General features: G+C 50.4%; 1 protein-coding gene across 4 annotated transcripts in view; it reads left to right on the top strand.

The window, feature by feature from the left end:
• The window catches only part of FHIP1A (FHF complex subunit HOOK interacting protein 1A), a 235,332-nt gene that overhangs the window by 202,197 nt on the left and 11,814 nt on the right, over positions 1 to 21,321 (top strand). For 3 of the 4 annotated variants that reach the window (XM_055336258.1, XM_055336256.1, XM_055336257.1), the window contains 4 exons: positions 8,708 to 8,898; positions 11,335 to 12,471; positions 18,229 to 18,407; positions 18,768 to 18,906. In XM_055336258.1, the coding sequence (XP_055192233.1) occupies positions 8,708 to 8,898; positions 11,335 to 12,471; positions 18,229 to 18,407; positions 18,768 to 18,906 (1,646 nt within the window). Of the gene's footprint in view, positions 1 to 8,707; positions 8,899 to 11,334; positions 12,472 to 14,379; positions 14,841 to 18,228; positions 18,408 to 18,767; positions 18,907 to 21,321 lie in introns of those variants that run through there. The other variant, XM_055336259.1, reaches the window with a different exon arrangement.

Raw genomic sequence — 21,321 nt, 5'->3', positions numbered from 1 at the left:
TATGACTCTTGCTTTCCTAATGGTACACCTACGGCGTGCACTCGCTGACCTCCAAGTATGTTTCAATTAAACTCAGTAAATATTTAATGAGTACTTCCTGGGTACAATTCCGAAGAGAGTAGGGCACAGGGTAGACAGATTGAGAAGGACTTACAAACAAGGTAGAAAAGGTAGGACTTTCAGAAGCACGGGGGAGAAAGGTTTCGGCAAGTGGCTGGTGTTTGAAGACAGGTGTCAGGAATCAAAGTGGACCACTGTTAGGATGACAGTAATTTGGCCATTTGGCAGGGGGCTCAGGAACACTGAATCTTGCCCGGGTCCAGCTCTGCCTCTTCTTCTGGGATCCCCCAGGGAAGCATCTGCTTTTGTAAAGGAAGAGAGGGAGGGTTGGCTAGGGCTTGTGCTCCTACATTCCCTTCTGGTGGTGTGGAAGCAAAGAGGAAAAGCCAATCCGGGTTGCCTGGCACATACTCCCCTCCACTCCTTCCTTTGCTCTGACTTATCCTTTGACCTCTCCTTGGGAATAAGGGCAGAGAAGCCAAGGACCGGGGGAAGGGGAAGAGCCTTGGACTGGTCACCACTGGGGTTTTGATACGATGTGAGTAGAATTACTGAGGAGGTGGCATTCCAAGTGAATGACAGCATTTCCAGCATGGTAGCTGTGGAAAAGTAGGGGGGTGGCGAAGCGAGGGTGGGAGCAGGGGCACCGACCTCATCCAGGGACATGTTAGAAACGCGCTCTCTTGGTCTCCTCCCCGATGTGGCGACTCTGACTCTGGGGGTGGGAGGTGCCCAGCGAGCTGTGTTTTGCCGAGCTCTCCAGGGGACTCTGATGCCTGGCTAATTTTGAGAGTGACTGGCTTAAGGAAGGGTACAGTACAGAGAGGGCACCCTGCGAATGGAGTGACTAAAAAAAAGCCGGGCTGGGAAAGGTGGTGGTGGTAGTGGTGGCATCGTGGCGGAGGCCTTGGGGAGTTACCGTTGTATGGGAGGGCGTCACCTGTTAATTATCTTAGTTTAAGAAGAGGTTTTGGACTCTCCAAGGGTTCACGTTAGGTCATCAGTAACTGATCTTCAGGCAAAGGACTAATCTAGTCATGAAGAGATGGCCTTGGTAGTCTGGCCAGAACATTTTAGGTGGAACATCCCATTGTCAAAGGATTGCTCTAGTGTCCTGTCAAGTCTCCGCTGACGTGACAGATGCTTTAGGGAGGCCTGAACATCATCCGTCATGGAGACTTGATAAAGCCTTTTTTATTGCCAAAACCAGACTTTGCCTCCAACAAGGGTAAAACCTGATTATATTTAAACGTTAAATTCTTAAACACCGCTGCTTTGGTGCCGCTGTCTTTTCCAGCGAACCAGAAGCCTGGCCCTGCTTGGGGGGTGCAGGGCTGCGCCCCTCTGAGCACCACGCCCGATGTAGGCCTGCAGCTGGCAGCTGGTGCCCTTCACGCGGGGAGCGAACACTCATCACCTTTCGTCTGCTCCTAGAGCGGCGCTCATTCAGCTCAAAGCCGTCCGCAGAAGCGTGCTAGCTTCTTTTGAGGCCCAGGCGTGGCCCACGTGAAGGGGAAGACGTCCACTCGTGGTTGAGACATTTCTGTGTCTGAGTCGGGGCTACTCATTGCCAGGGTGATTAGGGACTAGTCATCTCCTGGCAGGGCGCCCGAAGGGTACGTAATCACATCACAGCTTCTGTGTAGGGTCACGGAAGCCCCATCCCACGTAACCACCTGCTCGTAGGCTCTCTCAGCCCGAGTGTCTTCCTTGTGCCTTTGGTGAGGATGATGGTGATGCTCTCGTGATGCTGGTGGCCCCTTATTTAATACTTTATTTCTAATTCCACCTCACTGCCTGGGGGAGTCCAGGAGAGGAGCAAGGGAGGGGACGTACGTACATGGAAGTCAGGTATGAGGCGGACTTGCAGGAAGCCTCTGCTTCCTGGTCTCTCTCTTCTGAAGTGCAGAGTCTTCTCCCCCTCACATTTTAAATGATTTTTAATTGTTGAACATGCACGTAACATAAAATTCAGCATCGTAACCGTATAGTCCAGTAGTATTAAATACATTCACACTGTGGTGCAGCCAGTGCACCATCCCAGGGTGCTGCCGGGACACGAGCACCCTGTACCCAGCACCCACTCACTCACCATGGCTTCTCCCTCCTCCGGCCCCTGGAAGCCACTCTTCTGCTTTCTGTCTCTACACCTTTCACTACTCTAGGTACCTCATTTAAGTGGGGTCAGACCCTGTTTGTGTCTGAATGATTTATCTTAGCGTAGCATCTTCACATTGTTGCCTGTATCAGAATTTGCTTGCTTTTTTTTTTTTTAAGATTTTATTTATTTATTAGAAACAGAGAGAGACAGAGAGGCAGACACACAGGAAGAGGGAGAAGCAGGCTCCATGCCGGAAGCCTGACGTGGGACTTGAGCCGGGTCTCCAGGATCATGCCCCTGGGCTGAAGGCGGCGCTAAACCACTAAGCCACTGGGGCTGCCCAGAATTTACTTGTTCTTTTTTTTTTTTTTTTTTTTAAAGATTTTATTTATTTATTCACGAGAGACAGAGAGAGAGGCAGAGACACAGGCCCCATGCAGGGAGGCCGACGTGGGACTAGATCCGGGGTCTCCAGGATCATGCCCCTGGCCGAAGGTGGTGCTAAATCGCTGAGCCACCTGGGCTGCCCAATTTACTTGCTTTTTAAGGCTGAATCACTTCCATTGTTTACACACTTTTTTTTTTAAGATTTCATTTTTCTTTCTTTCTTTTCTTTCTTTTCTTTCATTCGAGATACACAGAGGCAGAGACACAGGCAGAGGGAAAAGCAGGCTCCTCGCAGGGAACCTGATGTGGGACTTGATCCTCGGACCCAGGATCATGCCCTGAGCTGTAGGCAGACACACTCAACTGCTGAGCAACCCAGGCATCCCTACACCACGTTTTGTTTGTCCATTTATCTGTCAATGGATCTTTTGGGTTGCTTCTGCTTCGTAGCTGCTGTAAACATAAGAGTATAGATACCTGTCTTCATCACCCCACTTTCAGTTCTTTTGGGTGATTTACCCAGAAGTGGGATTGCTAAATCATATGGTGAGTCTATTTTACATGTTTTCTGTTTTCCATGATAGATGCACCATTTTATGTGCCCACAGTAGGGCACAAGGGCTCCAGTTTCTCCATATCTTTGCCAACACTTGTTACTTTCTGCTAAAGAAATGGTATTTTAATAATCATAGAAAAATGACAGGCAGATTTAAAGAACTGACCAGAGCTCTTAGAAGTAAAAACTATTTCAATGAAGAATGAACGGTTTGGGTAAATAGCATGTAAGACATAGATTAAAAGAGAATTAATGAACTAGGAGATAGATTGAAGAAGTTACTAAATTTGCAGCAAAAAGAGATAAAGAGATTAAAAATATGACAAGGCAATGACGATGGCGGTTAATATGATAAAGTGTAGCATATCCCATTGGAGCAAGAGTGAACTGCTGGCTCAGCTTGACCTATTGTGGTTTTCGAGTTTCTGTCTCATAATAAGGTGTTTGGGAGAATCAGTTGTGGTGGTTATCTGTGGAAAATGTTTTAAACACTGTAAAGTACTATACAAATTTTTTTTTTTTTAGTACTATACAAATTTAAGGGAAGAGAATTTCCTGGAAAATACATTTTAAACTAATGAAAACATTGTCTTTCCTGATTTAGAATCTGTACACAAGCAAGGACAGTGAAAAATCCTTGTTCTTCTAGTCATTTAAACTTTATCTGAAGGGACGTAAAAAAACCAGGCTTGTGATCTATCCTTTCTGTTGTTGCCACCGTGGTGGTTCGAATGTGCATGATAAACCTGTAGCTCTAGAGGCAGCAGAGCAGTCAAGATTCTGTGAGTCCGTTTAATGAAGTTATTTGTTAGGTGATAAATCATCAGTGTATGTCAATTTTTGTTGCAATCCAAATACTCTTAAATATTGATATTTCAAAGTGATAAACCATTTGTAACTGATAATGTTTCTTTCAGTTAACAGAATATCAGGAAATGTAAGTTGAAATAAGGAACCCAAAAAGAGAGGCTGTTTTAGTGGGTGAAAGCCAAGGAGAGCCTCTCTGCCTCCACGGATGTGAGGTACGACTGGCCAAAGGCAGGCAGGAGATGCCGAGAAGTGGGAAAGTAACAGATCACCCCATGTTTTTGGCACTTGCCAGTTTAGGCAAAAGTTTGGTTTTTTTTTTTTAAGATTTATTTTATTTTTTGTGGGGGGGAGGGGCAGAAGGAGAGAGAATCTCAAGCAGACTTTGTGCCGCCTGCTGAGTCTGACGCGGGGTTCCCTCTCACAACCATGAGATCATGACCTGAGCTGAAATCAAGAGTCGGATGCTTAGCTGACTGCACCACACAAGCTTCTTGAAGCAAAATTTAAATTGCTTTATACCTTGAGTGCCATTTCTGAATATTGTGGTTAGGGCATTTTTTTTTTCCCTTAGAAGTCCTGGTCCATTGTCAGATTTTTGAATTGCATTGCATGTTGTGTTCAGATAGAGGATGTTTTGCTCCAAGAGAAGCTACGCATCTACTTCAGGAACATTTCCACCTTTATGGGAGTTAGGAGTCTGGAGGAGTGTGCAAAAGGAAAAAAGAAAAAAAAAAGAAAGAAAAAAAGAAAAACCAAAAGGCAAGCCAGCCTAGGTTAAGATGAATAGGAGAAATATGGTCAGAATATCTTTGAAAAACAATCTTTTGAAATTTATTGATGTTGCTCTGTAGAATTTTGCCTGTTGGTGCATTACTGAGGTTCTCACCATCTCCTAAAAGTACCTCTCTTACTTCATTGTACTTACCTCACTGCTTTGTTTCCCTTGTGTTGCCTGTCAGCGTAGCAGTAGGCAATATGTGTGCTTCCCTATTGATTACCTGTCATTGAACAATTTCAGAAGCGATGATGATTTACTTCGATGAGTGACATCCAGGAAAATAGACAGTAGGCCCAGGGCTACTGAGGGTTGGTTGGGGAGGTAATGGCAGAAGGGAGGACAGTGCACAATATCATTGTTTCCTGCTGTATCGTAGGATGGCTTTGAGTAATCTGGATCTCTAAAAGTAGACATTGATTTGTTTCTGATTGTTTTTACTGCTTCCCGAATTTAAATAAAACCCTCAAACAGAGTAAGTGTAGTATAAACTAATAGATGGTTTGATGACAAACACCTCTACTAAATTCCTGAGTGATTTTTCTGCAATCGACAGCCACTTCATTTTGATATTTGACATTAGGGCAGCTTCTGACGTTCATTCTGTTCCTAATCTTTCCCTGTAAATGTTGGGAAGACAGAAGGTCAATGCATGGTTTTCTCCCGCTTCCCTCTGGGATAATCCTTCTTTACCGAGGCACACTGGAAGTACTGCTGTGAATATAAGGTGGCGGGGGTCGGGGGAGATTATCTGTCTGAACCGACTCCCCGTTTTCAATTTGATAGAACCTCTCCTTTAACCTATAGGGAAACTCTGTTTATTTGTTACTCAGAAGAAAATACTTAGTTTCTCCTGAAAACATGTGTTGGCAAAGTGGCAGATTCCCTCTAACTCTTTATTCTAGTCTGATTTCAAGCTGCTCACTGGTGGTATTTGATAAATAGCTTTATTAGGTTTGATCCAGTGTTCCATTTTAAAAAATACTTCAAACAGGGCAGCGTAGGTGGCTCAGCGGTTTAGCGCCGCCTTCAGCCTGATGTGTGATCCTGGGGTCTCGGGATCGAGTCCCACGGGCTCCCTGCATGGGGCCTGCTTCTCCCGCTGCCTCTCTCTCTCTCTCTGTGTGTGTCTCTCATGAATAAATAAATAAAACCTTTTAAAAAAATACTTCAGACAAAGAGGAGACACCTATGTATGTCAACTTAAATCCTGGACGTGCTTGGTTTGAGCTGTAGGTCGCCGAGTTCCTGCGGTCTGCAAAAGCACGGAAGCAGTTTATTTTTCAAATAATGATCGGAGTAAGGAGACAATGAATCGTGCGTAACCTGAGTCTCCCTGGGCCCCGCCAGCCTGTGGGAGCAGGACAGTTCATATCAACCACCACCCAGTAGTTTCTCCCGACCCCTACCCCTCAGCTGAGAGCTTGGGCTTAGGGAGGGGTCCTACGCGCAGTCACGAACCATCTGTCACCCCCTCCAGCAGCCCCCCCCCCCCCTTGGCGCTGGCTCCCTTCGCCCCAGCCATGCCCTCAGGGCGGGAGCTGTGCTGTGTGCAGACAGGCTGGAGCCTCTCTCCTCTGCATCATTCCCTGTCACCAAAGCCTGTCACCAAAGCGTCTCTGCTCACAGAGACCCTTGTAGGGGGAGCTCCTTCATCTTCTACCTACAGCTTCTGTTTCTTCTCTACTAGCGTTCGGATGGAAGACCCCAAGGCTGGGCCTGGGATGACCTCAGACCTGCCCCCCTTCCCATACTGTCCTCTCCTCCCCTCTCTCTCTTTTTTTGTTTTCTTTTTATGACCTTTGCTTTCCAGGCACCCCAGCTTCTGAAAGTAGAGGCCATTGCATCAGATGAGCGGGGTCTGTTGCCTCTTGGCCGGAGCAGGTTCAGGCCTCAGGTGTGTGTGGACCGTGTGCCTGTGGGTGGGGAGAGGGGAGAGGAGGCCCTGCCGGTCCTTGAAGAATGGCATGATTATTATTATTATTTTTATTTTTAGGATTTTATTTATTTATTCATAGAGACACAGAGAGATAGAGAGAGGCAGAGACCCAGGCAGAGGGAGAAGCAGACTCCATGCAGGGAGCCTGACGCGGGACTCGATCCAGGGTCTCCAGGATCACACCCTGGGCTGCAGGCGGTGCTAAACCGCTGGGCCACCAGGGCTGCCCTATTTTCTTTTTCTTTTTTCTTTTTTTTTTTTTTTTTTGAGAATGGAAGGGGGTGAGCAGCGAGTTTGTCATTTCATACCTTGAAAGTTATTGAGACATTTAGGGTAAAGCACCCCAAAAAGAATTCAGTCTTTTTTCTGCCCTGACTCAGGCTCTTGCGGTCGGGCAGCCATTTGTGTCTATGTAGGTTTTCCTTGTGTGGAGCAACAGGGGACTGCAGCAGTTGTTTCCAAGCCTCCAGACATGCCCTGAAAGTGGTACCTTTATCTTTCTCACCGAATCCTCCGTCATAGCTGGTTTCATCTGCACTGCCTCTTTCTCAGGAGCTAAAAACAAACAAAAACGTTCTGGTTTATTGAAGATTGTGGTGGTTCGTAGAAGGGCTCTGGGTCTTCTGGAATTGGCTTCTGCACCCACGTGACACTTGGCCCTGGTGCGACACCTCCATCCCCTTTGTTCCATCTGTGTTTAAAGAAACCGTATAGCCTTGCTCCTTGTTAAGAAAGTAAGCCATTTAAACCAACGTTTTTCTACCCATGAAGCCCACTGACGTGCCCTGGCAGTGTCAGGGACGATTGCCCACATTTTCTTGTCTCTAGGTTCAGAGCGATCCTAAGATATTTTTGATCACCAACTAAAAGTGGTTTGTGTGAAATGGGGCCCAGTGCTCCTTGGTGAGTCCTTGGCCACTGTGAAATTGTGATTTATAAAATAAACACATATTTGGTCTACGTCCTGTGTCTGGCACAGAGCTCCTGAAACCCTTGGCATTTCCTAAGTGGTGAGAGGAACGAAGGGGTTTGGTATGTTAATGAGGCAACTCTAGGACCCAAATCCAAGGATGGAAGCTGGTTGCCAGGAGACCCAACCCTGCGATTGGAGGGTTAGAGCTCAGTCCCACTCCCCTGACCTCCACAGGGAGGGGAGAGAGGCTGGAGGTTAAATCAGTCACCAGGGGCCAGTGACTTAACCATGTCTCTGTAGTGAAGCCTCCATAAAAATCGAAAAGGGTTGGGTTCAGAAACCTTCCGGGTTGTTGAACACGTGGAGCTGTGGGGAGAATGGCACACGTGGAGGAAGCACGGAAGCTCTGGGCCCTCCCCGAAGCCGCACCCTTCCCTGCGCATCCCCTCCCGACCCTTCCTGACTTCTATCCTTTTGTAATAAATAAAAGGTTTATTTATCCCATAAATAAAAGGTTTCTCTGAGGTCCCTGAGCCACTGCAGCATATTAATTGATACCCAGGGAGGTTGTTGGATCCTCCGGTTTGCAGCAGGTAGAGGTACAGGTGATAACCCGGGCTTGCGGTTGTCCTCTGAAGCGTGTGCACGTGGGGGGACGGTCCCGTGGCGCTGAACCCTTAACGTGTGGGACCACCCGGTATCTCCAGGTAAATAGAGGCAGCACCGAGGTTGCACTGAAGGGCCCCCTGCCGGTGTCTGGAGCACTGGCCCCCCACTGGCCCTGACCCCGCGTCGGCAGTGGCGGCCGGGGCGCCTGTAGCCACCACGTGCCACCGGGCAGCTGTGAGGCCGGGAGGTCGGCGCGGGGGGCAGGTCTCTGCGGCCCGCCGTCCCTGGGCGCCTAGACCGAAGGTGCTCCCGGGGGGCGTGCTGTGGAGCACGGCCTGCGGAGGAGGCAGACGCCGGGGTAACGGTGGCCCTCGGTGGCACTGCCTCGGCAGGGCCGGGAGTGTGACGCTGAAGCAGGGCTTTCTAGGATGACAAGGCCGCGTGAGGCGGGGAGCGGGGAACAAGCCCCGGGAGGCAGAGGCAGGCCGGAGGCGCCGAAGAAGGGCCCCTGACCCCCTGACCCCCTGACGGGTGAAGCCCTGCCGTCGTCCTTCCAGGTACCTGATCCCTTGCAACCACATGATGCTGAGCCAGAGGTGGGCCGTGAAGGAGAGGGACTGCTACTCCGTGTCCGCGGCCAAGCTGCTGGCCCTGACCCCTGTCTGCTGCTCCAGCGGGATCACCCTGACGCTCGGCAACCAGGAGAGGGATTATATCCTCTGGTCAAAGTGCACGCACGGCAGTTCAGGTAAAGGGGCTCGCTAGCGGGTCACCGGCGGGCGCAGGGAGGGCAGAGGCCGTTCCCCTGCGGCTCCGGGTCTCCTCGGGCAGACAGGGACTAACGTCGGGCATCCCATTTCTCGTAGGGGTGGCTGGGTGGCGAGGTGGCGGTCGTCTCCTGCTTCGTCAGGAGTTTCGGATGCTTTGTGACCCGTGTAGTAAAATGCCCACCCGTCACCCGGCTGTGTGCCCGGACCCTTATTTTTAAGTAGGCTTTCTCGGAGTACCTATGTGAAAACGCGCACCAGTGTGTCTTTTTTTTTTTTTTAAGATTTTTATTTATTTATTCATGAGAGACACAGGGAGAGAAAGAGAGAGAGAGAGGAGAGAGAGAGAGAAGCAGGCTGCATGCAGGGAGCCCGACGTGGGACTCGATCCCGGGTCTCCAGGATCATGCCCTGGGCTGAAGGCGGCGCTAAACCGCTGAGCCACCGGGGCTGCCCACCAGCGTGTCTTTTTAAGCAAAATGGGGGTGGGGGTGTGGAGGTGGATATAGTGAAGACAGGATTGGCCCTTACTTTAATTTCTGAAAGGACTCATCTGTGGATGCTTGCCTGCCGATAATATATCATGGTGAAACTTGAAATTTGTGGTAGGACAGCAGGATCTGATTCATTTGATTGGCCTACTGAGGATTTTTTAAAAAATAAATATTCTGTTTTTTTTTTTTTTTTTTTAAATAGGTGTCAGAGTGCTTGTGCCGTTTGCCAGCTACAGTTGATCTTACACAAGTAGAATGTAAATGGTGCCCTATATCAGCCGTGGCCCTCTGGCAGGCAGCTCGTTTGCTCATCTTTGGTGGTCAGAAGCCTGTTTCACCCCAGGGAGCTTCTGGTTGACCTGTGACCACTAGGAAAGAGTCTAGCCCTGGGACTGAGCCCGGGATTTCCTATGCAGATTCTGATAGCTCTTCCCAAACGATGTCATTCTGTCTACCCAGGTGCCATCCTGTTAGATCAAGTATATTTTGTCTAAGAGCTGGGCTTCTTGACTAAGAAAATATCAGGGCATCTGATGTAAATGTAATTGCTAGAAATTAAGGTTGTTGTGTTGATTCTTTAACTAAAGATATGGTGTATCATGGAAATTAATAATTTATGTGGCAGGAGAACATGTTGTATTTTAAAAATACTTTCCTATTAGGTAAACCACTCTGGCTATGTTCTGTTTTCCTACCAAGAGTGATTTTTTTAGAACCTTTTTGAAAATTGATGTCTTTTTTATTTACTGAGAAAGTTGTTCCAGGAATGTTTCTGTGGCTGACCTTGCTGCAGAATTCAAAATTTAAGTTGAATAAATGATTGCCCAGTGCCCGCAACGTGCCGCGTTCTTTCCCTGTTATTACATATAATCCTCTGAAGAAAGTAGTATTTCCGTTTTACAGGTGAGGAAATGTCCTCAGAGGAATTGACTTGTTCAGGGTTACACAGCTCTGGTAAAGGTCCTCTGATCCCAAATTCCACATTCTTTCCACTCTTCTGCTCTGGGCCCACTAGGAAAGAGCGTGGCCCTGGGACTGACCCTGGGGTTACCAGTCCATATTCTGCTGTCTCCCCCCAAACAACGTTATCCTGTCTACCTGGGTACCCTAGGGGTTGCCTTACAGGGGACAGGTGCCCTAGTAGAGGGACGGTTGCATAGGCAGGTGATGCAATCTCCAGTTCTGGCCTGGCCTGGTAGAAATTGAGATGAGGAAGAGACAAAGAGGCTTGCAAAGGTGTGGCACTGAATGAAGTAAGAAGAGGTTGACAGCAGATAGCCTGTGCTGGGGTTGTGGCTCTGCCATTGACCAATTGGGTAATCTTTTGTCTCTGAGCCTCAATTTCTTTGTAAACCGAGAAGATGCTATCTGCCATTTAGGACTGCTGGGAGGAGTAATTAGATCGTGTTGATTAAACACCTGCCGTAGAAGATCTCTGTTTAAGAAATGGTGGCGTTCTAGGGCTCCTCTGTCTATGGTTCCATTCCTTCTATGAGGGTAGAGTTTCTGTTCTTAGCATCCCCCCCCCCTTTTTTTAAGATTATTTATTTATTTAGAGAGAGCATGAGCAGGTCAGGGGGAAAGGCAGAGGGAGATCAAGAGAGAGAGACCCTCAAGCAGATCCTGGGACCTGGGAGCAGGACTTGAGTTGAAATCTAGTCTGACCACTAGTCAGTCTAACCCACTGAGCTACCCAGGCGCCCCCTAGAGTTCCTTCTTAAAAATCTAACCTTTTTTTTTTTTTTTTAGATATTATTATTCAGAGATCATTTAATCAGAAATGATTAGAACCAAAGTAGCTGGGGAGACAAAATCTTAGCACCCCAGTGTGTCACATCCATGTCCACCACATTGTCCCCTCCCTCACCCCTTGTAAGGGTTAGATAGGGGCTCGTTCTGACTCATTTCTGCTTCCGGTGGCAGGGACCACGGAGCAGCCCCTGCCGGAGGCGTTCTCCCCGTCGGCCTGCATCGTGGAGTATGGCAAAGCCCTGGACATCAGCTACCTGCAGTACCTGTGGGAGGCCCACACCAACATCCTCCGCTGCATGAGGGACTGCCGAGTCTGGTCTGCCCTGTATGACGGAGACTCCCCCGACCCTGAGACATTTCTCCAGAGTCTGACAGAGGACAGTGCTGTCCACTCGGCCTGTCCTGTGCTCGGGTTCCCGCAGCAGCTCCCCAGGAAGACAGGCCCCGCGCTGGCTTCAAGAAAGGAGAAGAGCCAGACAGAGCTGGAGTGGGATGACAGCTATGACACGGGCATCTCCTCGGGGGCAGATGTGGGCTCCCCGGGGCCTTACGATGATCTGGAGAATTCGGGTCCACCCGCACCGGTTGATCCCCCCAAACACATCCAAGAGATGAAGAAGAACGCCATCCTGCTCTTTAAAGGGTCCTACATTGAAGAGTCTGACTTTCAGGATGACGTGATGGTGTACAGGCTGTGTGCTGAGAAGGACTCGGAGGACGCCAGGAACTCCCAGGACGGAAGCGCAGGGCCCTCCGCCCCGGCCGAGATTCGGGGCCCCCCCCTGAGCAATGGCCCCCTGCCCAGCAGCCCTCAGTCAGAAACCGACTCAGAGGAGGAAGAGGATAGGGGCAGCTCGGGCCTGTTTGAAAATGTGGCCGAGGAACCCCACCAAGAAGATGAGCCGGAAGTAGCCCTAGGATCAAGCTTTGAGCTAGCACCTTCCCTCTCTGAGGAAGAACACAAGACAGACCTGGTGGTCGGTAACCCGGGGGGTGAGGATTTCATCGCCCAATATGACCAGATCATCAAAGAGCTGGATTCTGGCACCGAGGGCTTCATAGAACAGAGCTTCCCCTCAGCCGACGTCTTGCATCTTCCAGAAGAGCAAGGAGGAAAGGAAGAAGAGAGTGAAGGAGAAAAGGAGGCAGAGCCGGGGAGGAAGGCCCCCGAAGAGGAGGAGGACGACTTCGATTCGTTTATAGCAGAAACCCCGACCGCGGACACCGTGCCATCCCCGTTTGGGGCGAGAGATGAGACTGCCTTTGCCAGGCACCATCCCGTGAGGACTCAGAGCACCCCGTTCACAGGTGATGGTCTTGAACTGCTTTCTGATTTCTGCTCTTGAAAGTATGTGCAGGAGAGTGAGGTAGGTGGAGGTAAGGAGCATTGCCAGTGTGCTAGCAGATGGGCAAAATTGTTTTTGTAAAGAGCAGAGAGGAGTGGTTTCATTTTTCATTTTATCTTGTCATTCTAGCAGTCTTTTTTTTTTTTTTCCAGCCAATCAGAGGATACATTTCACAGCTGACTACTTCCTTTGCTACGTGTGTGATAAAGTAATAGGGCTGATGAAACCACACCAAAAAATCCAGTCTCATTATTTAATAGCCTCATTTCCTTTAGTCTAATTACTTTTTCTCCATAGCATGTGTTTTTAAGTGTATTGAAAAAAATGATGGTTTCCCCCATGAGAACATATGGTCCGCGAGGGCCCCGGTGTTGGATTGTTCTCTGCTCTTCCCCAGCAGCGGAACGGTGAATGGAGCGCTCGGTGGGTGCTCAGAATGGCCGATGCATAGATGTAACCGTGTATGCACGCTCAGCAGAGGCCCCTGGCGTTAGTTACGCCTTTGCTTGGGAGCTTGGTTCAGATAATCACAGAATCTTTATCCGCAAAGAAGTAGAATAGACCCACATAAACCTGTAACTCTGCCAGAGAGTGGGTGTGCCCCAGGGATACACCCCTAAACAGGTAGAAATCCTGTAAGAGCCAAAGGGGGAGGATGGGATATTACGTAAGTGGATGGAGTTGAGGAATTATGGTAGAAAATATCAATGAATATTGGCCAGTAAAATTGGAATCTGTCAGTTGTGGTAGAGGAAACTGGCACAGGGTGCTGGTCAAAGTCAGGGGAGGCTGGGCTGGGACCCCTGAACTGTGTTCAGGCAGCAAGGGGAGGGCCCGTTAGGAGCTGGCTTCACAGAGGGTCCTTGAGTCAGGCCGGGGGGTGGAGGTGGGGGCATCCTGGCTCTAGCACGTCCAACTGTGAGGTCCTCCACTGTCACTTGCCTCTGTGAGGACCGAGCGAAATACTGGGCGTGGGGTGTGTATGTGTGTGTGTGTGTGTGCGCACGCGCTGCTACTATGGGAAGCCCCCCACCACCCCACTCCCGCAGCCTCAGCTGAGCCTTGCCCTTCTCTGGCAGACAGGGCGCAGTGTGGGGAGTCTAGGCCACGCTCCACCTGCTTGGGGTCACCCGAAATAGAAGAAACCACATTATCTCCTGGTCCAGCCCGGTTGGCTTAATGTGATTTCAAGTAGCTCTTCCACCCTCCTCCAGGATTTATTCAGCTATTTACTGATGCCTGACAATTTATTTAAAGAGGGAGAAAGCTTTTAATTCCACAATTAAAAGGCTTGAGGTTCTAGTTGAGGTAACGTTTCAGTGTGAATGGGTTTTAATTAAAATTCAATCAGTCAATCATAAGTAAGGATTAGATAATCTCAAATTTTCCCAGGTGATAAGGGGAGGGGAGGGGAGGGAGCACGAGGGCCCCGGCTGCCTTGCAGGAGGGCCGGAGAGCTCAGTGGAGGGAAAGCACCAGTAACCTGGCACGCACCCCCGTTTGGCCTGGGGCCTGCCCCGTTGACTCTGACCAGCTGGAAATCCCAACTTTGCGGGTTCTCCTGGATGGGAGGCCACCCAGGGCTGATGCGGTGGCTCTTTAGAATGCCAGCTCTCTTGTAAAGGAGCTTCATCCCTGGGAAATATGTAGATTGAGGAAACAGTATAGCTTAGGGCAAGAAGTAAATGCCACCACAGCACCTTATTTAATAATATCAGTATTTCGCATAAGATACACCTGAGAACCAACAAAATGTAACGTTGAGTTTTTTGATACATGTAGGTAATTTTAACTAAAACCTTGCTTTTTTCCCTTCCTTTGAAATTTGTACCCGGCTTCAGGAAACATTTTCCTCTTTCTGTGTATATAGACCTTGTAGTTTCCAAACTCGTGTGTTCCGAAGCAGTCGGCTTGACGTCGTCTCCCCGTGGAATCCTGCTTCCACTGAATGCATCTGCTTCGCGGCAGAACCCAAGCATTCCATCTCGTTGATCTCATTAAGGTCATTTGTGCCTTTGGTAACGTTTGCTTGATCTCCTAATTTTTGATAGGTTCTAGGCCAGATACTAAGGACAGAAAAAGGAAGGAATTCAGACTTTCAGGGGAGACATCAACAGAGTTGTGCTCACTTAGTGATTGCATGCCGTGGCCCGGCAGGGGGAGCGGGAGGGGCACAGACGGTGGACGGGAGCCACCAGGTAAGTGGCCGAGAAGGGTGGCCCAGGCCGAGGAAACAACAGGCAAAAGGCAAAGAAGCCTGACAGCACGTGTGTGTGTGACAGGGCACCAGTCGTGTGAGGCAGTGGAGTGTTTGAGGGGGGAGCCAGAGAGCTTGCTTGGTGCCACCTTCTGGGGGTGGGGGTGGGGGGCGGCCTTGGGTTAAGCTGAGGAACAGGAGCCTTGTGTTGCTGGCGCTGAAGAAACCCCCGGAGTGTTTGGTTGGCAGGCGATGGGGGGGGGGGGTCTGCGTTCGAAAGGCAGCCTGGAGGCGCGCGGGAGAGCTGGGCGGGGGCAGGCCGCTGCCCCGAGAGCACCCTCTCTCACTGTATCCGAACTGAAAGTGCACTAGTGCTTTGAGCCCGTAATCCCGTTCCCGGGAACGTTTCACCGGCTGTGTTCCCACCCGCCTACCAGGAGGCGCCAAGATGTTCACCGCAGTGTTGTTTACAATAGAGAAAGGTCGGAAACAACCCAGGTGTTCCGTAGTGGGAGGCCCTTTTGCTGAGGTAGCGCCCAAGGAGTAGCTTCGGGCCTTGAGGTGAGGGAGGCAGCTCTGCACGTGTGACGCGGGGCGCGGGCAGGACGCTGTGTGGAGAACGCTGGGCAAAACGACAACAAAAACAGCCCACCAGAAAACCAACCAGGACACGGACACACACACACACACACACACACACACACACACACGGAGGCAAGACATTGTGTTGGGTGAGAAAAGCAGCACTGGAAACAGACGGGCTCCTTCGTGGCTGCCACTTAGCGCCCCGCCTCCCCGTGAAGGGGGGAGAAGTACCGAACGCGACAGGGCCCTGTGGAACAGCCAAGTCCGAGGACACGTGAAGTGTCGAACACTTAGAACATTGCCAGGCACGTGGTAGGTGATTAGTGATTGCTTTTAACAACAGCCCCGTTCCTGTTTTGTTACATATGTAAAGCGCTTCTGGAAGATGCACCCGAGTCAGTCAAGGGGGGTTGCCCCCCGGGAGGCAGCCTGTTCTTTATCTTGCACTTCTGTACTGTTTGAAGAAAATTAAAAATCATTTTAGTCTTTGCTAAAATAGAAAGACTGTCGCCAGAGCCCAGACACAACGATGGGACACAGAGGCAGAGCTGGCAGGGAGGCAGAGGGGAAGGTCACCGGTCAGGAGGGCATTGCGGGCAGGACCGGCCTGGAGCTGAGGCACCCGACTGACGGCAGTTCGTTCTTGGAGTCAGGAAACTCAGGAGGAGCGGGCGGGTAGACTGAGGCAGGGGAAGTGGCTGGGAGACAAGAGCATGACACATTGTCCTAGTTAATCTGAGAAATTCCTACTCTCTGAGTGCGGAGTCGGCCTGTCCCCAAGAAGAAAGGAAGGAGAAATACGCTCTCCCGCCCTGGACACCTGTGGCTCTGAATGGCAGCTGAGTTTTTTTCTGGTCTTCAGCTACTTATGAGTTTCCCCTAGCAACTGTTTGTTGCTAAGCAGTTTTTTTTTAAATGCCAGAGATCAACTAAGAGTAAAAGAGGAATTTGAAAGGGTTCAATACGTGTTTCTTGTTGTATATGCTTAAGGTGTTGGAGTTGACGCGTAGTGGATCACCGGTCGCCGGCCTTGACCTAACATTGCGTCATTCGCGGGAGCTGGCGACACCACTCGCTCCACTGGTCGGGGCTCATTGGCCTTCCCTTCCTGAAGGAGCTGGGCTGCCCTGGCTCGGGGTGCCCAGCAGCCTTCAGGTGCGCAGGATGGCCGGGCAGGCCCTAGAGCATCTGGCCGGGGAGGGCAGCTGTGGGCTAACGTTAGGATCCTGTGTTTCGAGGGGAGTCTGCCCACCTAAAGTGACTTAACTCCCCTGTCTTTGCTCCTTGTGGAGGGAAGTAGCTGCTGAGCTAGGAACTGCAGGGGAGAGGGGGCGGGGGTGGAAAGGAGGGGAGGGAGGGAAAGACCAGCCAGGGTAAGGCCTACAAGGGAGCCGCCTTCTCCTGGCACATCTGCGGGGCCAGCTAGACGTGCACTGTGATGCCTCAGGAGGAGTTACCAGACACACTCCTGGGTCCTTGATGAAGCCCCATTACGTTGCTTTCCACGTGGGATCCTAACCCAGTTTCTGAACGTGTCTGACAAACTCTGCCAGCTGTGGTTTGTGAGTAGGGCCTCTGGGAAGGCTCTCTGCGGGGAGGCCGTGGAGTCCCCACCCGCGCTCTGCGAAGTGAACTGAGGCGCTCTGTCCGCAGCCCAGAGGTGGGGAAGTTGAGGCTAATCTAAACACGCGACGGCGTGGAGCCTTTAGCTTCAAGGCCCCCGTGGAAACATCCTCTGTCGCGCCAGCAACGGGAATAGCACCGTCGTCCATCGCTTGCTTGCGTGGGTGAAGGGTCTGCGCCCATCACGTTTGTTCCTCGCGGATGGCTTCTGTTCCCTTGTGAAGGGTTTTACTCTCCTACGCCACTGAGGCTTCTGAATGAAGCATCTTGCGGTAAAGCATGTTTTTGTTAAACTCCTATGAATGTTGGTGACATCTTCACAAGCCACGTTTATTCGTCAAGGGTTATGTGCTTTTGTTATAAATATGCCGTGGTTTCGAGGCAGCATCCGTAGCTCCCCTGGGGGAAATACAGAATTCTCATTCATTTTGCCTATTGGGCCACTTTTATGGTAAACATGGAGAACGTCTTCAAGTAATTTTATGAATGCCAGATTAATGTTCTGGATTTTCACCGTCTTCAGGGAATTCCAGCACAAAACATATCTAGTGATCCAAATTAGTCGAAGCTCCTTTTTGCCTAATTATCTACGAGTGACTTGTAGTTCTGTAGATTTTTTTCTTGAGGAACCTATGACACCTCAAACTGTACGGCCCTAAATCCACTAAAGTGACAGCCCAGACTTCGTTCGCCCCTCTTTTTCCTCTTCCTCTGGTCCTTCCACACTGTGATATTTGAAGAATGACAGCATCTTCCTGCTGGTGCCCATGGGGGTAGACGGTCCCTGTCTACAGTGTTGCTACTCGCTAAACATAGTTTGTACTTGTTTGGTGTTCACTAACACAAAGGATTTTTTTGTTACTAGGATTTACAATGGTCTCTGGTGTTTGCAGGAAGCACCCCAGTTATACACCTTCCTGAGGTGGGGAGCCCCATGTTTTTGAGCCCTGGCAGTCCCGTCCCAGGAAATACAGTAGCAGTATGGAGAAGTAGATCTTAATTTTTAAAATTAAATTATTTGTCCTCTGACCTTTTTCAAGGGCTGTGATAATTTCCAGAGGATCAGAACTGCTCATGGAGTCCAAATATTAGGTCCCATGCACGTATTTCTGCTTTCTTTTGTTGGTGGTGGTTCCTTTTGCGTTCTGGTTTGAGTCGGGAGAAGAGGACCTGGCGCTCCTGGCTGCGGCTGTGTTTGATGTGCGCCTGGCCGGCCTGCAGTTGGGAGCTGTGTGGCTCCAGCGGCTCCGTAGTTCCCAAGGAACGATGTCCCCTGTGCTGAGCCAGCCCTGAAGCCTTGTGCTCTTCCTGCAGGCCCCTTCATCAGCGTGGTCCTGTCAAAGCTGGAGAACATGCTGGAGAACTCTCTACATGTTAATTTGCTGCTTATTGGGATCATTACTCAGCTAGCCAGCTATCCCCAGCCCCTCCTGCGCTCCTTTCTGCTCAACACCAACATGGTCTTCCAGCCAAGCGTCCGTTCTCTGTATCAGGTACGTTTGCTGAGCCCATATCCGTACCTGTCGGTATGGGTGCTCAGCAGCACAGCTGCTTCTCTCTTCTTCTTTGTTGTTTGGTTGTTTTTTCGAATTTTCCCTCTGTTCTAATTCACTTGCTCTCTTTTCCTGTCCTATTATGCTAGTTGTGTAGATTATTCTAGACAAATTGCAAAGCTTCATTCAGTTGGATGTTTCAAGGGTGTCCTACCAAGAACACCCGGGGAGTCAAAAACAAGCAGATGCCTAGTATCATAAAAGTTCCTGCAACGAGGGCTGTACCTGAAAGAGATACTGATAACTGAGGGTGGAATTCCATTATGAAGCCTTAACGTCATGGAGTGTGGTTTCTGACAGGTCCTCGCGTCGGTGAAAAACAAGATCGAGCAGTTTGCTTCTGTGGAGAGAGACTTCCCAGGGCTCCTTATACAAGCCCAGCAATACCTGCTCTTGCGAGTGGACACGTCCGACTTGAGCCCTGAGGCGCTAACCAAAGGTAAGCCCGTGACCATCTCCCCTGGGTCGGTTCTCCCGCTGCCTCGCCACTTCCCCAGCCTCCTTCCTGATTTGGGTTCACAGATGCCGTGCTGGCTCCTGGGCCCTAGAAGCATCTGAATACATTCTCATGTTCCCCCAAGCTACGGGAGGGGCTTCCTCTTAGTTTCTGAAACGTAAAGAAAGGTCTCCCTGCCGGCCTGGCCTGTTCCCAGCTGGGAGGGCTTAGTAGGGCATTTGTTGCCCTTCCTGACGGTGGTTCAGGGAGGGAGTGCTGTTGTGTTGCTGTTCGCCTAGAATAACTTGCCAGGAAGAGGCATTACGTGCACACTCTGAACTGTATTTTGGCCAGTCTTACCCTGAGGAGGGCATCCGTTCTCCTTATTATGTTTTCAGAGACTCCAGGCCCTAAATAAATGTGCTTGAGGGCTCTAGAAGGTAAAGCCTATTCATTTGGACTGGGAGAAGTTTGGTTTATGCTCAGCTTAAAATTTCTGAGCGTGCCTTTTTGTCAGCCCGGAGGTGCCGGGCTGCGTGGTCCACGCAGAGCGGGAGAGCCCCGGATGGTCCTGCAGGCTGGCCAGGCCTTGGGAGCACCTCGCTTTGCCTCATGTAAACTCTGGCTGGCTGGCCTTGGTGACTAGCGTCTTTGAGCCATGATCTAGGCCACAGTGAGCGCAAACTAGGGAATGCCCCATATTGTGCTAGCCTTTGCGTGTCTCCATACAGACAAATCGGCCTTGTGGCAGGTGAACAGTAGGGAGTGTGGGGCTCTTGGTCCCATGCTAAAGGCATGTGGTCAGAGACAAGATTGAGAGTGAGAGGCAGGAATAGAACTCAGGGCAAGTTTTAGACCTTATAGGAAGCTAAAAAGATCCCAGAACTCTGATGGCTTGACCTTGTCTCTGTGTAGCTGTTTGATCTTGGTCACTGGGCCTCAATGGGCCTCCTGTTCCTTGACTTTTAAATGAGGGATTTGTTTTCCATCTCAAGTCCTTTCTGGCTGTGAAGAGCCTTCGGGGCATTGCAAGGCACATTTCTGCAAGAAAGGTGTGCCTGTGCCACTGGGAGGTGAGGGGGCAGGCTTTAAGCTTTGGCCCCGAGAAGAGCCGCCAGGCCAGGCCATTCATGGCGGGGAGTATTCCCCATCCCCATCCCTGTGGAGAAGTGGGCCCCACATGGCCTCTTCTAGCTCGTAGACAGCTGGTCTGTTAGCTGTGTTACTCCTGAACCTGTAGTGACTGCTGTCACTCACCCTGGGAGAGTTAGCCTTGGTGCATAACTAACCAGTAACTCAGGGGTCCAAAGAAAGCCATTTATGAGTGCCCATGGGTGTGCGTGCATGGTTATCCAGGTGTTCTGATCAGGCGCAGGCTTGGTGGATTTTGGCTGCACTGTGTGTTGCTGTCGGTGGGTGGCTGAGATGGCCTCACACATGGGTGGTAGCCGGCTGGGGTGATGGGGATGGTGGGAGTCTGTACTTCCTCTTAGCCAGGAGGTTAGCCCTGGCTTGTCAGCCTCCTGGCTGTGGGGTTGCACGAGTGAGAGCAGGACTGGACCAGATCTTTTGAGGCTCTGTCTTGGGATACAAATCAGGTCAGTTTTGCCACATTCTTTTGGCCAAAGCAGGTCATTGGGCCAGCCCAGGTTCAAGGGTGGCAGACACTGTCCACCTCTCGATGGGAAGAACTCTAAGAATTATGGCCATTTTTGCAATCTGTAGACAGAAGGTGCCTTGAGTCTCTTTACATTACACTCCACGCTCGGTGCTCTTCATTTCTATTATTCAGTTTGTTCAGTGCTTTCCCAATTGTGTTTTCAAACAGCTCTGTGAAATGGGCAGGAAAGGTCCTGTTGGCTTCATTTTCATACCAGGCAGCTGAAACTAGAGGCCCGGTGTGGTCGGCCAGGGTCACAAGGCTCAAGTGCCTGAGGCTGTCCTGCCCAGGGTGTGGAGCTGAGGGCACAGACGCTGACTGGCCTCCCGGGCCTTCCCTGACCCACACGTTCTGGTGGAGGTCACTCATACCTTGTGCTTTGTCCCAGCTGCAGACTGCTTCATGGCAGTGGCCGCCAGGTGTGTGTCCAGGGGAACTTGATCCCACCACATCCGGTTATCAAATTAGCCACGTTTGATGCTTTCTAAGGTCTGTGACGTTCGGGAGGCTTTGACGTGCAGGAAGCTTCCCTCAGGGAAGAAGACTCTCCTTTAACAGAGTTGTTCAGATGAACTCCCCAGCTTCTTTCAGATTCCCAAAGTGACACCCTCCTCTCAACTTTCAAAATCTCTAAGCTCATAGAATGAGACATGGTCCTGTCCCCTCGCGCAGCACTGACTCCTGATGCATTGAGTGTGACGTGATCGCCTACAAATAAATGAGTTGAATCCGGGAGTGTGAGGGTCCCGACAGCGGGC

Source organism: Nyctereutes procyonoides, unplaced genomic scaffold, assembly GCF_905146905.1.
Source record: "Nyctereutes procyonoides isolate TBG_1078 unplaced genomic scaffold, NYPRO_anot_genome, whole genome shotgun sequence".
NCBI classification, from domain to species: domain Eukaryota; kingdom Metazoa; phylum Chordata; class Mammalia; order Carnivora; family Canidae; genus Nyctereutes; species Nyctereutes procyonoides.
Note: the sequence above shows the minus strand (reverse complement) of the source record. Positions and strands in the feature narration are given on the sequence as shown.